The sequence below is a fragment of the Sinocyclocheilus grahami genome, unplaced genomic scaffold (genome assembly GCF_001515645.1).
Source record: "Sinocyclocheilus grahami isolate Dianchi unplaced genomic scaffold, SAMN03320097.WGS_v1.1 scaffold118.1, whole genome shotgun sequence".
NCBI classification, from domain to species: domain Eukaryota; kingdom Metazoa; phylum Chordata; class Actinopteri; order Cypriniformes; family Cyprinidae; genus Sinocyclocheilus; species Sinocyclocheilus grahami.
This window is the reverse complement of record NW_015505297.1, coordinates 1,421,340-1,443,493: the sequence shown is the minus strand read 5'-3', so window position 1 is coordinate 1,443,493 and position 22,154 is coordinate 1,421,340. Positions and strand designations below refer to the sequence as shown.

Sequence of the window (22,154 nt, the reverse complement as noted above, 5' to 3'; positions counted from 1 at the left end):
ACGGCCCCGTTGCAGAACAGATGCCAATCATGTTGGCATCCCGCTTGGCCAGATGTGTGCAAATGTGTTTTGGGCTGACACGGCACTTTAAAGTACCGTGGATGTCCTTTGCAATCGCTCTGCGGTGTGTTGAGAGATGAAGTAATAAGTAGGTGTGTGTGTGTGTGTGTGCGGGCTCCATCTGCAGGAGTGCGTCTGTCTTTAATATCCCTCTTGCGTGAGTATTAGGGTGGCGTTGTGCCCTTGCCTCTAAACAGCGTGTTGATGTTATCTGTGCTGCATCAGGACGATGGATGTGCAGACTTTAGGACTGTTTGGCAGAGGTGCGTTTAGGCTGCCGGAGTGTATTCCTTGTGCACTCACGCATCCTGTGGAAAAAAGATTTTGTGTTTAATGTCGCTTCTAGCTGTTATGATAATGTTTCACTCTGCAGACATGTTCACGTATCCCCAATGCCTGAATAAAAAGGTGACTTTTTTTCCTTTTTGAGTGTGTAGGTAAGTAAATAAGCAGTCATTTAGTAGATAATTTTATCCAAAGCATATTGTGCACAAAACGGTGAGCACTTCAGGCAGGGGTGTCTAAACTCACTCCTGGAGGGCCACTGTCTTGCAGAGTTTAGCTCCAACCCTAATTAAACACACCTAAACCAGCTAATCAAGGTCTTACTAGACATACTAGAAACATCCAGGACACCAGCTCTCCAGGACAGAGTTTGGAGACCCCTGACTTCAGGCAATGCAAATTGTATTTTTTACATGTCAGTACTTTCTGAAATGCGTTTCATAATGCAATGTAAATGCGTGTTTTTACACAAACTCTAACTTTTTGGTCACAATCCAAGATCATCAACCACTACATGTATCTCTGTAGGTAAGCCCAGAGTGAATGATCAGGCCCCAATATATACTAATACTTAATTTAATTTTAAAATAAACAAATATATTTTTCAAATAAATAATGCATTTTTAAAGCTTTAGTCTATTTAGAATATTGTGATGATTTAAGGCCTGTTCTCACCGAGGATGGTAACTATATCGATTACTATAAAGTTTTAATTATCATTCTAATTCTGTCAGAATTAGAAACTCTACATCATAGCTAGAATGATAAGAACATAGAAGAACGATATTCTTGTTATCACTTTCAAAGTGTTTTTTTCCCAGCAGATGAATGATAAAAAGACATTGACAGCCAATCAGAACCATCCGACTTTAATAAGCTTGATTTAAAGCAGCAGAAGACCAAACGGCAGTGCGCACTTATAATAAACAGAACGATATTGTGTGTTGGTGTGGACACTAAAATAATTATCGTTATTGTTCTCTTTATTGTTATTGTTTGTGATGTGAACAGGCTGTTCAAAAGGGAGTTTTCTACTATAATTTAATCTTTTCGAAAGACACAAAAAGTAATGTACAAGACCACTTCAAGCAATACAAATTCAATTTCACATGTCATTACTTTCTGAAACGCAAATCATAATGCAACGCAAATGTGGGTTGCTATAGAACCTATAACCTTTTAACTACAATCCAATGGTCTCTAGGTAAGCCCAGAGTGGATGGCCAGGCCCCGGTGCCTTCATGGGTCATCATTAGTGACAAACCAGCAACTGTAACAACCTCCTTCCATTCCATCACTGTTCCTGAACCCAAACCTGCTCCTGCTATTCGGAAACCCAACACCATCTTACTGGAGGTCCAGTCAGAACTGAAGAGACGGACCCCACAGCTCCAAATACAGGTAAGAGCTGTAACAAACAGTAGTATCTCAGTTTTACATTTTTGTTTCTTTTACAATTAAAAGATAATTATATTAATTAAGTATCTGGACAGAAGTAATGGCACTGTGTGATAACCAATTAATATGATAGTGTGAGGCAATAAATAGTTTCTTCCTTGGTATTACAAGTTTGGACTCAGTAAAAAAATGTAAAAACAAAGTAATACTTTTATTAAAAAAATGTTTTAAAGACATGTATAATTTTACAAAAGATTTTAGTTTCAAATAAATGCTTTTGAACTTTCTATTCATCAAAGAATCTTCTATCACAGAAAAATGTATCATGGTTTCCACAAAAATATTAAGCAGCACAACTGTTTTCAACATTGATAATGAAAAGAAATGTTTCTTGAGCAGCAAATCAGCATATTAGAATGATGTCTGAAGGATCATGTGACACTGAAGACTGGAGTAATGATGCTGAAAATTCAGCTTTGCATCACAGGAAAAAAAATACATTTTCAAATATATTTAAACAGAAAAGTTTTTTTATTTTTAACTAGCAATAATTTTATTTTTTTCATCAAATAAATGTAGCCTTGGTGAACATAAGAGACTTCTTTCAAACAATAAAAAATCTCACCAACCACAGACTATTGAATGGTTGTGTATGTTTGTTGCATTATGCTGAATAACTCTACCCACAGTGAAATGTCATTGGTTCAGAAATCACACTCCTGTGAGGTAGCATGTTTATCTCATATATATTTTGATTTTGTCAAAATTTCACTTTCCTGCTGCAAGCTGAATGGCTATTGTTCCACATGCTGTTTTCATTCAAATGGATTTGTGTTTTGTTTGCAGGTCCAGCCTGGTGTGAACATTGAGAGTGGTCTGTGCTTCCGGCCAGCTTCCGCTACACCATTGATTCCAGCCGAAACCATCCTTCCTCCACCGTCAACCCATGTAAAACCCAAATCACCAACTACACTAAGTAGACCCTTATTTGGTTGACCTTAGTAGCACTTCTCCATATTTCAGTTTTGTACCAAAGCAATTGCTAATACTTCTGCAGACTTTCAGATGTATCATACACCCAGAACATACGTCATCTAACATGTACATTTGCGTGTGTGTGTGTGTGTGTGTACATACACCAGCTGGTCTTGGCTCCGTTCTGAGAATGGATGGATATTATGCCATTAGATTTTGACTGTGCTCCAGCATGCTGTACTGCTATAAGGGTCGGTTTTGTTCCAGGTTTGCATTTCTCATCGAACTGCCATTGATTTTTGCCAAGCCGTGCATGCTTGTGCGCTCGTGCTCTCAGAACCTGCTCGAGCGGATGAAGATGGATGAGGTGTGTGTGTATGGAGCTGAATGTATAATGTTTCAGGGGGGACTTTGCCGGCAGCGTTTTCTGCTCTTACTCCTCCAATCCTGACCTCAGCCATTCACATCTGGTTGCTAGGCAACAGATACAGCTACATAGCTTTTCTGTGGGTTCGTTAGCAGATTCTGAGCAAGCGTCTAGGAGGACAACGCCTCTTTGTGGTCTGCCTGCTGATGTTAGCATCAGAGCAATCATTACAGCTCTCTGGAAGTAAGCGTAGATACGCATCTTCTATATTCAGGCTAGAATCTTCAGGCTAGTTCATTTGTAGTTTCCTTTTGACTATGCATTGAGGTTGAGTTCACAATTAATCACATCAAAAATGTAATTTAAAAATAAAAATCAACACATTTTAAAACTTAAAATGCATTTCTATATAAGTAAATAAATATAAATTTTTATAAAATAAACAATAAAAATTTTTTAAATAAAGCTTTAGACTGTTTTTAGAATATTGTAAAGATATGTGTGTGTGTGTGTGTGTGTGTGTATATATATATATACATACACGAGCACATACTTGTGTTCCCACATCAGTTTCAATTTCATTGTAACAGCAGCCTAGACATCCAGCTGATGAACTATATGAGCTGTCTGAAGAATCTTTTTTTTTTTCGATTTTATTACTATTGTTGTTGAAAAAAAATCATTTATCACAGTGTGTTTATCATAATGCTTTTGCATGTTTTTGTTAAAGCAGTAGACTTTTAAACATATTCAAATCTACGCACTACAGATAGTTTATGTATATACATATGTCTTCCTCTCAGATCCTGTGCCTGATGCATCTCGTCCAGCTGATGAACTATATGAGCTGTCTGAAGAATCTTTTTTTTTTCGATTTTATTACTATTGTTGTTGAAAAAAAAACATTTATCACAGTGTGTTTATCATAATGCTTTTGCATGTTTTTGTTAAAGCAGTAGACTTTTAAACATATTCAAATCTACGCACTACAGATAGTTTACAAACGGGTGCGAACACATATGTCTTCCTCTCAGATCCTGTGCCTGATGCATCTCAGCAGAGGTGTTCTGGTCTGCCAGCTCAGCATGGCTGCGTTCAGCACTCTGTCTGTGCCCAGTTAATGCCCATGACTCATCAGACTGGCAGACCCCAGATTCTACCCACACGCACACACAAAGACATGGGCAAGGACAGACACACAAACCCACAGATCCTACCGACACGCTTTGAATCATACACTTCAGTCCCACCAGGCCTGAGGCCTGTCAAACAGAGGAAATGAAATATGACTAAGAAGTCTCACAGTGCTTGCGCTTAAAACATATGATATCTCCGTCCTCTAAGACTTGACTTTTTGAGTGCATTGAAGTCACCACTGCCTTATACTGTTTCAAAACCAAATGTTGTTCTTTGAGAAAATATTGTGATAGATTGATTTTTGTAGACCTTGCAGACATAAATGAATAGTTCACCAAAAAAAAAAGAAAACTCTATCATTTATCATTCTATCACACCCTCATGTCTTTGCAAACCTGTATGACTTTATTTTATATGTGGGACACAAAATTTGAATAAGACAGGGACTGTGAAGGACCCAAAAAGCACCATAAAAGTGGATTCATGCACAGTATTTCAAGCCCTCTGAAGTCATATGATAGTTTTTTTTTTTTTATGAGACCATTTTTTTTTAATAACCATTAAACTAGCACAGCTACATTACTAAGTTTCGGGTCATTATTTTTATTTTTATTTTATTCGCTGTTTTTGAAAGAAGCTTCTTATGCTCACTAAGGCTGCATTGTTACAATTTAAAATTTCTATTTTAATATTAAAATTAGGGGTGTAACGGTATTCAAACCGAACCGAAAAAACGCGATACACCACCCACGATACATCTCGCTGTACACTTGGTCAAAAACTCTCGAGCGCTGTGTGTGTGTGTGTGTCTCATCGGTAGCGCCTGCACACACGGAGAGCCGTGCCGTGCCATGCAAATATTGATTTCAAGACTTGCGTTTGAACTTACAAAAATATGTCAACATGTCCGTCTTTGTGAGTATCCTTGCAAACATCGTTGGTCATGTCTTAAGTGAACACAACAGTCGAGAAAGACAAACGCACTCAGTATCAGTATCAGTGTACTGGATCTGTGAATTATGTCTTAACGGAACAGCAGTCTATTCCTGCTGTCTGTGTTTTTAATGTTAAACAACAAAAGACAAGGAAATCACTCACTTCTCTTAATTGAATAGCTTTTGTAACTCCAACAAGGATTGTCTTTAATTTATGCAGTGCACTTGTTTACTTTTAAATTTCTCTGCCTGAAAATGACTGTTAACGCCTGAAAAACACTGTTTATTTTATTTTATTTGTATCTTTGCTCTATTGTATTTATTTGTGCTGTTGCATTTAGATTATTTGCTATTATTTTCTTTATTTTTATTTGACCATAGTCCCTTTTTCCATGAACATAGCACCGTGAACCGAACCTTGAGCAATGTGAACCATTACACCCCTAATTAAAATGTAGTGTATTCCTGTGATGCAAAGCTGAGTTTTCAGCAGTCATTACTCCAGTCTTCAATGTCACATGATTCTTCAGAAATCATTCTAATATAATGATTTGCTCCTCAAGAAACATTTCTTAATATCAATGTTGAAAACAGTTGTGCTGCTTAACATTTTTGTGAAATCCATAATACATTTTTGCAGGATTCTTTAATTAATAGAAAGTTCAAAAGAACAGCATTTATTTTAAAATATGATTTTTCTGTAATAGTGTAAAAATCTTTATTGTCACTTTTGATGAATACATTTAATAATTAAAAAAAAAATTATGTAATCTGAACCCTTACTTTCGAATGGTAGTGTAAGTCGACAATCAATTATAAAGTTTCTGCGGTCATTAATATACACATATTTCACCGCAGAATGCTGTGATTGTCCGTTCAGAAGCAAGTATCTCAGAGAGTCTAAGATGTAATAATTGGATGCAACAAATGCAACAAAAATGTCTTCACTGACTATCCAGGATAAAACACTGTAATTCAGCTCTTATCAATTATATAGGTGACAAAAGAGCTTTTAAAATCTTTCTTTAGTGCGTTAGCAGGACATTTCAATAGAAACATGGTTTATAACGCTATTTGTCTCTCATACTCGGCACTCTCGTACTCTCATTCACATGATCAGACCAACTCTCTCTGTTACCATGGAGACGAGACTTAGCTGCATGAGACAAAGACCTGGAAAACTGATGCGTGATTTTCTCACACACACACACACACACACCTCTTAAACAGCTGCAGTTTGTGTCCTTGCACTGAATGATTCATTGAATCTTTGTAAGGAGACCCTGTAAGGACACCCTTGAATCTCTCTTATAAGATCAGAGGAAATGACATCGGTTGATGAGACAGCGTTGTGTGTGTGTGTGTGTGTGTGTGTGTGTGTGTGTGTGTGTGTGTGTGTGTGTGTGTGTGTGTGTGTGTGAGAGAGTGTGAGATCAGTGTCATGTCTGCGACCACCACCATTTGAGGATTCATTTAAGCTATTTCAGGGCATTAAGTTTTTTTTTATTTTATTTTTTACAATAGTTCACTTAAAAAGGACAAATTCTGTTAACATTTTCTTACCCTCATTTCAATCCAAACTTGTGTGATTCTTCAGTGGAGCACAAAAGGAGATGTTTTGAAGAATGTTCATGCTCCTCTTTTCCATACAAATGGAAGCCTACAGTGATTGTGGGCTTTCAAGGTCCAAAAAAAAACACCATAATGGCACCATAAAAGTAATCCTTATGACTTGTGCGAGGTCATACGATAGCTTTATCTAAGGCACAGAGTGTAATTCTTCCGTCATTTTTCAAAATGTCTCATAGAAAATCATGAGGGTGAATTTTCATTTTTGAGTGAACTGTACTTTCGTTTCATGACAACTTTAAAGGAAACAACATATCTTTTCTTTAGTATTAACGTACATCCGAATAAATTTGATCTATAACATTATGATCTATAACATAGATGAATTTCCATTTCATTGCAACTTTAAATCCACACTACCCTACTTTATGGTCAAGTATCGTATATGTTCCAGCCTGTCATCATTATCCTTATGAACTCATACACTTACAACTTTCTAATCTCCCCAGCCGTTGATGAATTTTGTAATTTCCAGACACCGCATTGCTTCCTGACCTCTGTCTCCGTATCATTGCCTCCCAGGCCGCCGAGGAACTGCATGCTGGTGAAGATCAGGAGGAAAATATCTTTCCCGGAACCAATTTCTTGGCTGTAGCCGACATCAGCCAGGTACATTCAATTAAAAGCACATTTCAACCCACACACTCACTCATAATGTAAAGGTCATTTCACAACCTGGTGTCCACCCTGAGGGTTTCCTACTTCATTCCCATTTGCATTTTGACCCAGCTACAAATGCCCATTCTCCACGTCTCCTCCTACCAGAAATATTGGCCATCAATGGCTGAGTGCTCCAATAATGAGATTTTCTGAGCCAAAGGGGGAAGGAGAATATCGTTTTCTTTAATTAACGAAGACCAGAGAATGAATGGGAGTTTAAAATAGCATTCATGGGTTGGGGAAAAATCTAATTACAATATGCACGGCTAAATTGGCCTTTCAGTGAATTGATATCGAAGGGGTGTGATGCTGTATTGCCGATATTAGTCTTTGTTCCATCAGGAATTCTGCTCACATCACGGCTCGCTCAAGCATACACACGGAGACATAATCCCCTTATATTTACCGCTAACAAGAAGCACAGGACGCCCCGCGTATTGGGCATTAGGCCGATCCTGTCGCTCGGTTGTACAAGGGCAAGGCGTCAGTTAGCACCGAAACAGCATAGCAGTCATTAAGCAGGAGGTGGAGGCTGTTCTCACAGGCTTTTATGGAAGGTGCTGGGAAAAAGAGTGTTTATAATGAGAATAAAGAATCATGGAGGGGGTTGCGCTCCAAATCACATGAGCTGTTCCACAGTGACCCCTTTTGGTCTGTAAGGGAACATCATCCACAGATTTTGGTTCTGGAACATCATCCTCGGTTTGATCTGATCTCTGGTTAATAGAGGTTTTGCGATGGAAGGAATTTATTTTGCAGCAATGAACCAGAAGTGTTAATTGTTCTTAGATGTTTGGCATTAGAATTTGAGTGGCTGGATTTTAGGAGGTTTGCCTCAGAGATACTTTGAAAAAAAGCTTATGTGCATTTTTTGCCCAATACTTAGACTTTCTGCAAATTGGAGGCTCTATGTCGGTGGTTCTCAATGTTTTTGACTAATGAATATTGTCCAAGACCATATTCAGTTTTATTTACCCAAACTAGTCATGGTAATATATTGAAATAATAAAATATAATAATTGCTAGTATTGGCAATATATTAAAATAATAAAACATAATAATTGCTGGTATATTGGCAATATATTAAAATAATAAAAAACATTGAATATAAATAATGAAAATTGCAACAATTATAGAATTTATTGAATGAATACTGAATGCTTTATAAGTAATGAATTTACATGATTTTTTCAGTCGTTTGTGATTGAGATTTTAATAAATAAATAATTTTTAATCACAGTTAGCAATTTCTCAGGAGTTTCTACCTGATGAAGTATTTAGAGCTTGGCATAAAAATTCCCATAGACACTAAAATTACAATTACTGACAGAACAAATTAAAATAAATATTATGTCATTTTACGTCTTGATTTTCTTAATTTGTCATTTTACATCTTTATTATCTGTTTTAGCTTATTTTAAAGCTGGTTTTATCTTATTTTAAATAATTTGAAGTCACCTTGCGGCCCCCTGGTTGAGCACCCCTGCTCTATGTGATTGTATAAGGCAAGCATCACTGATTACTAAGTGCTACTGTATGGGTTTGTTCAAATCTCTAACTTTATGTGTGAGCACTAAGTATTGAACAATATCTTGCGCCATTTGTGCAACAGATGTGTCTTGTTAAAGTTATTACTTTTCTAAGTGATTTTTACCTGGTGGATGACAAAAAGAGTGAAAACATCCCACAGACTTGCATTGAAGGAGGGACCCGAACTATATGTAGAGACCAGAAATATCAAAGAGACTTGCAACCTGCCAGAATACCCCAGCAAGAGAGCTCTTCATGAGCAAACATTACTCCTATTTTCTTCAGATTATGTAAAAATCTAGTGTCTTCTGTCTCTTGGCAGTAGTCTGACTATAAAAAGTCCTTCTGACTCTTTTTATTTTGACTCTGTAATTGTTCAAATGGCAGTTAAGATCGAAGTTATGAGTCCAGAAATACAAACATTTTCCAAACACTGAGTGCAATAAAAATTCAAGCGTGTTGCACAGCAGTTGCATATAATTAAGCAGTTTTTCGAGGACTGGCATGTGTTCGGCCCACTTGTAGTTTTCCCAACGACCAAATAAAGCCACAGCTACTTAAGTCTAGACCCCGGTGAACAAGCTCTCTCTCTCTTGGACTGCAGGCAAGGATCCTTGCCAGCTCCTAAAATGTCATTCCTCTAAGTCTCCAGTGCCTCAGTTTTGGCCCAGTCAGTTCTGATGGAGCCATAAACTTCAAACGGGCTCAGCGCCCGACTGGCAGAATGCATTTCTCTCTCTTTTTCCTCTGGCGGCCGGCCACTGGAAATGAGCTAATCTCTCCTTACACAGACCTCCCTGAGTCCGGGCCAAAGGAATCTGAACATTATCCAAACCAATGACCGAAATGTTGAAAGCTGGCTCGCGGATTCAGCGATGGAATTATACAAGACAAACATCCCCCTTTCTCTCCAGCCTCCCTTTCTGTTAAGACTGTGATGACCACTGTGAAACTGCACACAGACTAACATATGTTTGCCATTACCGCACAGTACACGGTGTGCGCTTTTATTTGCTGTCATTTGTGTTGAAAATTCGATGTCTGATCCAGTAAGGTGTCATGTTTTTTTTTTGCTGTAATGGATTGTCAATAAGTCTCTCAGAAAGCCATATGTTTTAGTATATATATCATAAAACTGCTGAGACTCCATTTTTCTCAATGCTGTGTTGAATTCAGGAAACAAACAGTGGACTTCCAGACTCTCCTATAGAGCTCAACGGGCTGCCGTCTCCTCCAGCTGCTCTGTATCACGGCCCGGCGTTTCCTCCACAGCCTTCCCTGTCCACCCCTCTGACCGAGCCCATCCTGAGCACCATCCAGCAGAGAGAAACCCTGGAGAACAGGCTGGTAGATTGGTGAGAATATCCACTATCTGTGCAAATATCATCTGCTGCACAGATATGACCACAAATATGTCATGGTTTTCACAAAAATATTAGGCAGCACAACTGTTTTCAACATTAATAATAATAGGAACTGTTTCTCAGGCACCAAATCAGCATATTAGAATGGTTTCTGAAAGATCGTGTGACGCCGAAGACTGGAGTAATGATGCTGAAAATTCAGCTTTGCATCACAGGAATAAATGAGATTTTAAAATATATTCAAATAGAAAACAGGTCTTTTAAATTGTAATTTTTCACAATATTACTGTTTTTGATCAAATAAATGTAGCCTTAGTGAGCACTTATCTCCAGTTTGAAATGTATGTTTTGTAAGTCACTTTAGATAAAGCATTGGATCTACTAAATGGCTTTTTGCTTACTAATTGAATGTTCAGACCTAAATTTAGTTACATTTTTTGTTGCATCAGTTGAAGTATTCATTGGTTGGATTGCTGATGACATGTTATCATCATCAAAGCATAATGCCACTATAGCACTGTGTTTTCATCTCTCTCTCATAGGGTGGAGCAACAGCTCATGGCCAGAATGGTCACTGGAATGTTCCCTCAGCCCGTCCAGACTGATCCAGCCAGCCAATCAGAGCCGGAGAATAGTGTGCCATCAGGCATAGGTGAGAATGGGTTATTTTTTTAATGTTTATAATTGTGACTTTAGACCTCACAATGTGACTTAGTCTGATTTTAAACTCTGAGTTTGGCGTTAAATAGTTTAGAAGCTATGAACTTTGTCTGTCTGCGGTTCAACCATCATACATCTTCACCAATTTACCAGTGTGTCTGGTCAATGTTAAAAATCAACAACACAATCAATAACGCATGACATAAACCAGCAAGAATGGTCCAGGTTCCAATCTATAAGCTCGTCATTTTGATTCAGTGTCTGCGAATGAGAGCAGTGCATTTGTCAAGCGTGTCAGCATGCAGCAAGATTGTATTTCCTCATTAAAACACGATTGCTTGTGCTCAGCCCCTCTACTCCTCCTCCGCTCCATCCTTCCGTCTCTGTCGCGTCACTTCTGCTCAGTCGGCGAGGAGGTCCTGCCTCATTAATTCTCACTTTCGTTTAATAGAAAGATCAATGATGTATCAAATTTGCAGAGGGAGGCTCGAGGCAAACTGTTGTCAGCATATTCGCAGACTGACTGGACTCTTCCTCCTGTAGAGGAACTGTATATGTGTTTGAACGCAGACAAAAGGAAACGAGGCCCCTGCCAAGAATGTCAGTTCTGTATATTAGCTTTTTAATACCACCGGTCCAAGATGCTTACGGGTGCAATAATTCAGAATAGGCTGGATGAGAGGTAAAGTGAGTCTCAAATTGGTTATTTGAAATTACTTTGCTGGCAAACTCAACTTGCCAGAAGGGCTTCATGGGAAAACTTCTGAATATTGTGGGAATGGCAGATTTGCAGATATTAAGTGCATGCGTTGTTATTATTTTTTGGATGCACATTAGGAGTTTTAGCTCTTTAAATGGAACTCATTCATCCACGACGATGATAATACTTTTACTACTCTAAATGTGGTAATATTGTGCTAATATTGCAGGAGGTGTCTACGGTACCAACACCTGCACCCACTCCTGAGCCAGGCTCGACTGAGCCGCTGTCTCCTGTCAGAACCCCTGATCTTTCCGAGCATCTTTCTTCAGTTTTGTCCCCCAAAGAAAACCATCAGGGATCTGCTTCATCAGGTCTGACAGTAATTTTAATGAACATACCAAATCACTCGCCATCTATTTGTAAAAGTGTTAGCACAGTTGTTTACACACATCACTCAGCGCTACAACCATTCTGCCTTTGTTTCAGGTCCAAATAGAATTCCTGTGGGCACACCGGCTACCACACCAATCCCATCTCCCACCTGGGTGGCCACACCCTCACCTCCTCCAGCCAATCAGAGCCCAGATTCAGGAGCAGAGCTCCCCCTGGAGGTGGAAGAACCACACAGCGAGAGGCAGGAACAGCCTTCAGCGTCAGTGAATGTCTAAATATTATTGTTTCATTCTGCTTTATTCTTGTTATTCTTGCATGAAATATTCAGGCAAAGTAAATAACACATGCACTATTCATTTTATTTGTGTAGAAAAGCAAGGGCTGTTATTAAAAGCTATCGTTCAAACATTGGTAGAATCATGTTTGAGAAACTGTTTATTTTTTACTAGCAGTAGAAAATAGGTAATATTTGTACCTCTATATGTATAGTAGGTCTAGTAATGAATTTTGTGATATATAGGCCCACAGTGCCACCTGCTGTTAACAGCAGTAAATACTGTATATGACTAATTCTAGAAACATGGGAAAAAATTTCCTCTTTTAAAAGAAAGAGATAATCACTAGAAACACAGATGTGCTATTTCCTTTGATTTTATGTTTTTTAAAATTATAGCATCACTCACCACCACTCAAACCACCTGTCTTCAGACCGTAAGTTGGTGCTTCATTTAGAATAAAATATATATTTAACTTTCACTTATATGGTCTGACAGAACAAATTATTTAATTTAAAAAACATCTATTTTATTAGGATTAAAAGCTGTGTTCCTACTTTTATAGATATAGATTTGTAGCTATGTATGAAAATGTTTATAAAATCAGGTAATATTTCACCTGCTTTGGGTTCAGCAAGGCTCAACTCAAGTTTGTTTAAATAATTATTTTTATACCCATATCTTGAGTCTTTTGTGTGATGTGTTAATAAAGTGTGCCATTCAAATTTTAAATAAACTGTTTGGGATTTTAAAATAACTGTTCTCTTTTAAAGTAGGTATTAGCAGTTAGCAACTCCCGAAGAACAAAATAGCAGATGCATTTAGTTCATGTCTGATATGTAAAATTTTATTAGTTAACTAGATTTGTGTATATTTTTGTAAATATTTAACAATATTTTTGTGCCTTACAATACTGACCCATATTAATTAGTAGGAAGCAGTTGTAATTTAGTATTTCATGACTAGTTTCTGTTCTCTCTCTGAATCTAGGAAGTAAAAGCCGTTGCTGCTACTTCACCTTTAAGACTTTTACATGTTTTCTATTTGTATGGTTGTATGGTTAGTAATGTTTTGCTTCTGTGTCAGTGTAGGAATATGTGCCTTTGCTAAGCGTTGCACTCACTAACACCCTCCATCTCTCTCACACGCAGTTTGACGTCAGTAGCCCAAGAGGACGATGAGGAAGAATCAGTCATCCATTCATCTCCACCTCTCCCCTCCAAACCCAAGACTTCCCCACCTCCTCTTCCTCCTGTGAGCCAGGAACCTCCTCCTGCCGCCCCCCTTGAATCCTTCTCTTCCTCCTCCTCCTCAGAGGAGAGCAGCACTAGTTTCAGTGTGACTGTCACGGAGATGCAGACGCCAGCCAGACACATCTCAGAGGGAGAGCTGCTGCTCACTCACGGCCAGATGGCGGCAGTCAGAGGTACACGATCTGTCCGACACACACTCACACAGCCAGACTGATCCAAAACCACACTGTCTGCATAAGCAGCTGCCTTTTAAGGACAAACTGGACGTTTATAAATGAATGGGCTGCATCTCACAAACCCACAAGCCTGGATGTATTATTTCATTATTATACAAGTAATATAGTATATACTTTTTGTATTTTATATCTTGTTTTTGAAAGAATGATTTCTGAAGGATCGTGTGACACTGAAAACTGAATTCAGCTTTGCCGTCACAGGAATAACTTACATTTCAGAATATATTTAAATAGAAAACAGTTATTTTAAATTGTAATAGTACTTAACAATATTGCTATTTCTACTGCATTTTTTGATCAAATCAGAATCAGAAAGAGCTTTACAAGGAATTCGTCTTGGTGTAATAAATAAAGATGACCGATATGGTTTTGATAAGTTATTTACAGATGTACAGTCCTGAGATGTGTTATATATTGTTCAAGGCTGCAAATAAATGCAGCCTTGAGTATATGAGACGTCTTTCAAAAGCATTGCAAATCTTTTATTCCGAACTTTTAATCATATATATTTGTTCAATTTTGCCTTCAATACTTTGTAGTGTGCCTATGATGCCTAAATTTGTTGTTGAGTTTATAGGCTCTTTTTTATGCATTTTGTTCTTGAAAATACACTTTTTTTCCTTCCCCAGTTCTGGAAGAGGAAGGAGTCCTTCTGCCTAGTTTGATGACCAGCCTGAACAGTTCCCTGCATGGAGTCCAAGATATGGTAAATGTTTGAATGCAAAGAGTCTTAGCAACAGACCCAAACACTTTTGTGTTTCCTCACCATTTCTTAAACCAAATGGAATGAAATAATAAGACTGTCATGGTTAAACATGAACTGACAATTTCAGCTTGGGGTTTGAGCTTTTAGCCAAAGGTTAGAGATTCAATCCCAAAGAGAACTGGGGAGACAGCCAGTAACACGGTTATTGCTGATATAACAATCATCTGTGATGATTAGCAATGTGAAAATCGCTAAATCTGATCAGTATTTCCATTTCATTTTGGATAGTGGAAGTGTAGAAAAACCTCATACAGTGATAGAATTCATTATAATTGTTAAACAACACATTGTTTAATAAAATAACACCACAAATATTTTCCAGGTGTATATACATTAAATCAAGTGCACTGATTTTATACAAACTTTTTTTTTTTGTCAGGATTACGATCCGCCCAGCGAAGGTCAGGTGATCGGAGCTCCACGCCTTCCTGCTCATCATGATCCCGTCCTGTCTCTGTTGGCCAGAATGGAACGCGGCCCTGTCAGCCAATCAAAGCAGCCAGAGGTATCATGTGACTTGACTGAAGCTTTCACATTCGCTAATGATGTTCCAATCAAGAACAAATCATTTTTTTGAACTAGTTCGTTTGAAAGATTTGGTCAAACTAATTTGTTTGTGAAGCTGATGTGCAGAGCATTTGTAAATTACTCTATTGTGTGTGTATAGAGAGAGAGAGAGAGGCAGTTGTTTATTTTTATTTTTTCATACTGAAAATAATATATATATATATATGTATATGTGTGTGTATATGTGTGTGTGTTAATATGAAAATTATTATATAAAATATTGACTTTCGGAATATTTACTTTAATTTGACTTTGTTAAATCTTTTTAAACATTAAGAAAAAACTAAGATATTGCTGTCAATATTTTATAAAATAATTGTAATTATTGTAAATTGTTTTTTATGGTTACAACATTTGTATAGAATTTTTCTCTGAACATTTCTGCAAACACTAGCTTGTGTCTTATTGACAGATTGCTAGTTCTGCTCTTATCCAGTAGGTGGTGCTAGAGGATGTTTAAAAAAGGACACATGATCACAATAATTCATCTCTCTTTCTCAGAGATGGTGGGAGGAGGAGAGCAGTGGAGAGGTCAGTGAGGGTCAGAGACCTCTTCTGACGACCGCAGCGGAGATTGTGCTGACCGGACACTCACTCATGGATCAGCAGAGATACACACAGCACAGATCCACAGAGATCTCACCACACGCCACACTCTCATCACCTGGACAAGTGCTCGCCGACCACACGGGTAAGAAACATCACTCAGACAATCAGCACACACAGACTGCACTTTTACAATAGTAAATAAATAAATAAAACTTGACTCAGAATTTATTGACTTTTTTACGTCACTTGCCTTAAGCAATAACAGTTAAGCCAGTGTGATATGTTAAAGGTTTCTATGTGTGACGCATGTATTACAAACATATAAACGTCATTTCACTTTTTTACATTGTTTTTCCTGTCGCCATTAATCTGTCTTTTTGCCCATCAACTCCTGCGGCGCCATTTGGGTGGCCACGTCCCCTTCCTGTATGGCTTTGGCAGTGTTACTGGCCCTCCGTGGGTTGTCTCTAATGGGGCATGTCTCACACTACCCGTGTTATATGGACACAGGGAATTAAGCTGTTTTTGCTTCAGATTCTGTGTGTGAAAGAGCGAGCTGAGGCTGACACAAGGGAAGCCAGGCGGTCTGGATACTTCATCAGAATTCAGGCTCAGGGAACTAGGCGGAAACGAATCCCACTCCCACTCTGGGCATCCTCTTACACAGCCTGTGAACAGCGTCCAATCACAACCGCAAAGACGCTGCGCTCTCCCCACTAATGCTTATTCCATTATTCCCTTCGCTATGTGCGTCCTTCTGCTGAAGTTACAAATGAGTTTAAAGTAGAGATCGACTAATAATGTTTTTTATTTAATGCTGGAAACTAAGATGCCGAACTGATATATAGTTATTTTATTTGTGCCTTTAAATGCAATGCTAAATAAATAACGAATAAATAACCATTAAATTCCGTCAATAATAAACTATCTGCATTATTATTGATGGAATTTAATGGTTATTTATTAGTTATTTACTTGGTATTGCATTGAAATAAAAAAATAAAATAATTATTACAATTCAGTTCTGCATTATTAATAATAATAATAATTATTATTATTATTAGGGAATATCGAATAATTTTCTCAACTTTGTTACCTCATCAAATAATTATCTGTAATATGAATATTATATAATAATAGTCATAATAATAATAACAATTATTATTATTATTATATTTAGTTAAGCAGAAGATAGCACATCATGAAGGAGATTATCTAATCATTATTATTATCATCGTCATCATCATTATAAATATTAGCTAATTAAATTAAAAATTATCCATAAAATGTAATATCTGATATAAATTAATATTAATACTAAATGTTTATTATTGTATTTGTTTTTATAATTTATAAAATGTTTATAATCTCTAATATTTATTGCATTATATGTATGGTCACGTTTTGCAACCTAAAGACTCGTAAATTTATTTTAATATTTGGTTTGCGCTATGTCTAACTGTTTAGCTTAAAATGCTGTACGTTTTTCTCAAAGGTTGAGTTTACCTGAAAATTGGTCAAGTTCTAATTGATGGGAAAAAAATAATTCTAGCGAAGAGTAAAATCTGTGTTGAGCTTATTTTGGAGTAAATATTAGTTTCTTATCATGTTCGGACTTGAAACGCTGAATTTTAGTTTTTGAATAAAACCTGTGTTGGGCTTATTTGGAGTCGATATTAGTTTCGTATCGTGTTTCAAAAGTGAAATGTCAAATGTTTGGACTGTCCAAAACCTCACACTGAAAAGAAATGTATGCAAGTCAATAAACGTTATTAAGCAGCAGAGATGTTTTGGAAAACACCGGCCTGCGTTTTAAATGTTTAGTGTACTAAGAGCTTCTGCTGTCCAAATATGTGTGTGGACGGTACATGCAAGTTATGAGTCCCGGGCAACAGAACGCCGGTGTAGAATCCAAACCTCTTCCTGTGTTGGCCTAAACCAATATTTACTCAAAGCCAAGATCGCTCTGCTCACAGTAAAAAGAGCCTCAGTGTTGCTTAGAGACTAGTGCTGCCAAAGAAAAAACACACACCCCAGCAGCACAGACAAGAGTTCATCCTTGACCGAGCGAGAATTTAATGCTATTTTGCTTCCCTCTCAACTGCAATACAGTCCCCATAACAGAGACAAATCAAAGCTGCTCGAAGCATCATAAACATGTTACAGGCTATCAAACTGCAAGTATACTTCACAAGACTCTGTTGCTGTATGTATGCATAATTTATTGATAGACTTATGACCAGTATGGTATTTTTACTGTGTTGGTTGTTCTTGGGCATTGAGAACATTGAGTATTATCATACCGTACTTTGCACGCTGTCTGAAATATTCCTGTTTTGTATCCATGACAACCAGGTGCAGTGGTTGAAGACAGTGGGCTGTCAGTGAACCTCAGGTCATTGGAGAAACAGAAGGAAGCTGAGGTTTATCATCATGTGGTGACTGTCTCCTCCCCTCATCCACAGGACACACAAAATCAGGCAAGTTCTCTTACCTGCCCTGCTGTAGACAGAGTCTGAATTAAAGCAGCACTATGTAACTTTTGGCTCTCTAGCGGTTAATAAACAGAACTGCCACACATCCCGCGGAAGAACATTCCAACCGAAGCTACTTCTCTAAGTTTATGTTTATGGCGATTCACGCAGGTATGTGTTACTCCGCAGTGGTGACGACCCGACCAGGCTACAATAGTCCAAATATAAGTACTTATTATAAGTGTACCGTAGTGATTCGGAATAAGACAAAAATGCGGTTTGGAAGATGAATTCATGATGTACTCGCTCATTGTATACATTTTGCAACACAGAAAAAGTTACATAGTGCTGCTTTAAGAAGTAAGAGTTACATTTCTGCTTAAATTATAAACAGGAAGCACACCAAAGAAGATGTTGACACTGTATAATTGCATTTATTACTGTTAACAAACATTATTATGTTTGAATACATCTTTTGTCACAGGATACAGCTTGAATGTGACCGTTAGGATTTTGGATCGTGAAAATTTTTCCTTATCTGTGTTGCCTTGGTGACATCAGCAGAAAAGTAATTTCATAAGCTGAGAAAGTTATTGCTTGTCATTGAAAGATGACTATTGACACCACAGGCATTTGTTATAAAGTGTTGTTGATTGTGTAATGATTAAAAATGTGATGAAACACCAAGGAGCACTCTGCACCTGGTCGGGAAATGTCACGTCCCTTACCATAGCCGCCCGCCTGTGAGCTTCAGTGTAAATATTGCGTCAAAATCAAATCAATTTGAGCGCGATCTAAACCAGGATTATTGGAGCAACTCTTAAGTTCGTCTGCCTTGGGAAAGCTAGCGTGTCTCCGACATAGTGATAACACTCGTTGCCTTCTCTAGTGCAGCTCAACCAGGTCTCATCCCATTCGTCTATTTTTGTGATATCACAAATCCCGGAAAATATGCGTTGTAGTCCAAACGAGTCGTTCGTTGTAGTTTTTGAAAAGTGATTTCTGTTAAATAAAATATCTCCTTTTGAAGTGGACTTTGAGCTTTGTAACTTTGCAGATCTTTTTTATGCTCAAACAGCAACATTACAGACTAACTAAAGTTGAAAAAGTGAAAAAGCATAATAGGACCCCTTTAAATCAAAAAGTCTTTATGCTCATCAAGGCTGCATTTATTTAATCAAAATACAGTAAAAAAAAAAAGTAATATTGTGAAATATTATTGCAATGCAAAATAACTTTTCTATTTGAATATATTTTAAAATGTAATTTATTTTAAAACTGGGATATAGTTTTTTCTGCATTTGATGAATAGAAAGTTCAAAATAACAGCATTTGTTTGAGATGGAAACCTTTTGTAAAAATGTAAAATGTAAATGTTTACTGTCACTTTTGATCAATTAAAGGCCTTGCTGCGTAAAAGTAATATTATTATTATTTTTTATTTATTTATTTATTTTTCAAAAAGAAAAAAAACATCTTACTGACCCCAGATGTATAAGAAATCTATTTTTTATATATTTGGTTTATTGATGAATTTTAAACATATTTAAAATTAAGAATAAACTCTGACAATAATAGAACCAGTAATTAAAAAAACAAAAAAACGTGACCATTGGCAGCTGACAGTCTGATTCTGGCAGGTCACGTGATCTGCCAGTGGTTGCCTGCCTGGCGGCTGGAAGTCCACTGTCAGGAACCATTGATTTGAATGGACGATCATATCCAAGCCAAAGTTCGGGATATGGATTTTCTGTCGATGGTTGTCTGTCCACAAAGTGGAATGAGCATACATGGATGTTACGGGGCGGACATTTCAAATTAAGTGCTGCGAGCCATTGTCTTTTACCCTCGTCGTCGGATGGCATCTTGTGCAATTTAAAAGGTCTTGGGCATTTACATTCTGCTCTTATTGTTGGCTTGTGTTCATAACACTCTTGATCAAGAAACATTTTGAGCTTTCTGTAGCTGTTGTGACAGCCTTTAACGGCACAAAATTTCCCAGAACCTCCACAATTCGCCATTACCGCTAACTTAAGACAATTACTAAACGGAAGTTCGAAGCATCCTACAGGAAGTCACTCGCCGCTATGGCGCCCTCCATGGAGAAGCGAAGAAAAAGGTCTATACAGTTGCTGGTTCTGCCCCTCAAATCTGATTGGCTGAGCAACATTCCAAAATGTTTATATTAATCTAACAGTACAGGGGCTTTTAACTTTCAGACAGACTGAGACCCAACAGCGCTCTTCTGTGATTGCTTAAAGGGATAGTTCACCCAAAAATGAAACTGCTGTCATCATTAAATCATTCATCAGTCAATGGGGACCAGCAGCTGTTTGGTTACCAACAATTAAAAAAAAAAAATCTTCTTTTGTGTTCAACAGAAGAAAGAAACTCATACAGGTTTGGAACAACTTGAGCGTGAGTACATGATGACAGAATTTCCATTTTTGGGTGAACTTATTAACTTATTTAAAAGTTTGTAAAGTGGTATGCAAGGGGTGGTTATCTCTGCAGTATTTACTTCTCTTAATTGCAAAAACAAAGCAGTCTCTTTAGTGGTGTGTGGAAACTCCTGAGACCCTCATTAACCCAGAATTCTCGGTCTCTAGGTCGCCCATATGTGGGGATTTACCCCCCTGAATGAAGGAGATTTAAACAATGTTCCTGTATAATCCCTCTGCATACAGTGTCCACCCGATGCCCCTCTCCTCCGCTATTGTTCTTGTCTCATCTCCTCTCATTTTTTTGTTTAGAGCTCCCAGACAGCACAGGCGGTCCACAGACCTGCACCAATCCTGGTGAAGCAGTACCAAGACAAAGAGGAACCAGGTGCAAATACATGTACACACAGAGTACCTAATGTTTAGAGTCAAGGGTGGTCTGAAAAATATTTGTTTGCTCCTAAAAGTCGCAAAATAAACATTTAGAAGATATACACATTTATGAATCTGACGTTAACTGAAGTGAAAAAATTAAAAAGGAACGTGTCCCACCCAAACTTCCTGTTTTAACAGGAAATACGTAAACACTAAAGGAAAAAGACAACTGCAACTAGTCAAACTGTTTCCTGGGGTCTTTAAACGGGCTGCTAATCCAGGTGGCTGTTAAATGAATAAAAGTTAAGGGTTAAGTGGTGGCTAGGGTGTTCTTAGGTGGTCACTTGGTGATTGCTGACTGACCCAAAACTCCAATTTAATATAGGTCTGTGATAATTGTTTACCTTTTTTTTTTTAAACATTTAAATAAAAAATTGAACATTTTCATTTTGTATCACAAAGCGTGCAGGACGACTACAGCCCAACCCCTCTTCAGTAAAATTATGCAGTTTGCTTTGCAGCCTCTTGGTGGTAGTGTACCTATAGGGCAACACTGTCTGCATTGTTCTTTTGTCTTTGTCAGAGCCTGACTGTCCTCTTGTGTCTGATTGTGTGTCCTCATGTCTGGGCATCAGGGGTCCAGAGATGCTGGAGTCAGCTTTTAAAACTTCAGGCAGGTGTGAAGGGGCACAGCAGAAGACAAATATCTTTATGACAGTAGCTGCTGAGATGGCATATGCATCATTTAGTTTGAAGGCTGGGCTGAACCAGTAGGACAAGGATACATGCCTGCATCCCATAAGGACAGGTTGAGTGTTTGCATACATACATTTATGCAAAATAAACTGTCAGTTATAATGCCACGACCATAAACACATAAACATAACCGTGTAACTCTAAATGGCTCTAGATGCAAGAAACTTTGACTAGCATTATAAGTGAACAGGATCATGACAGAGAGATGAGTGTCTGTTGGACATTAGAGCGCTGTATGTGTGCAGATGCAGGACAGAGCTGCAGATTAGACATAATGAAATCTATGCTGAGAAAGCGCTCTCTCTCCCCAGTGCTTTTTATTAAGTCTTACATAAGAGAGCATTGTGAACTCCAGTGCACTAAACT

The 22,154-nt window shown here is 37.7% G+C and overlaps 1 protein-coding gene across 1 annotated transcript in view; it reads left to right on the top strand.

Moving 5' to 3' along the window:
• The window catches only part of kiaa0586 (KIAA0586 ortholog), a 119,270-nt gene that overhangs the window by 73,422 nt on the left and 23,694 nt on the right, over nt 1–22,154 (top strand). The window contains exons 17-30 of the mRNA XM_016278171.1: nt 1,550–1,746; nt 2,590–2,691; nt 7,309–7,395; nt 10,153–10,331; nt 10,883–10,992; nt 11,349–11,416; nt 11,930–12,074; nt 12,190–12,355; nt 13,523–13,797; nt 14,490–14,566; nt 15,006–15,131; nt 15,695–15,884; nt 18,098–18,222; nt 20,970–21,045. Of these exons, the coding sequence (XP_016133657.1) occupies nt 1,550–1,746; nt 2,590–2,691; nt 7,309–7,395; nt 10,153–10,331; nt 10,883–10,992; nt 11,349–11,416; nt 11,930–12,074; nt 12,190–12,355; nt 13,523–13,797; nt 14,490–14,566; nt 15,006–15,131; nt 15,695–15,884; nt 18,098–18,222; nt 20,970–21,045 (1,923 nt within the window). The remainder of the gene's footprint in view (nt 1–1,549; nt 1,747–2,589; nt 2,692–7,308; nt 7,396–10,152; nt 10,332–10,882; nt 10,993–11,348; nt 11,417–11,929; nt 12,075–12,189; nt 12,356–13,522; nt 13,798–14,489; nt 14,567–15,005; nt 15,132–15,694; nt 15,885–18,097; nt 18,223–20,969; nt 21,046–22,154) is intronic.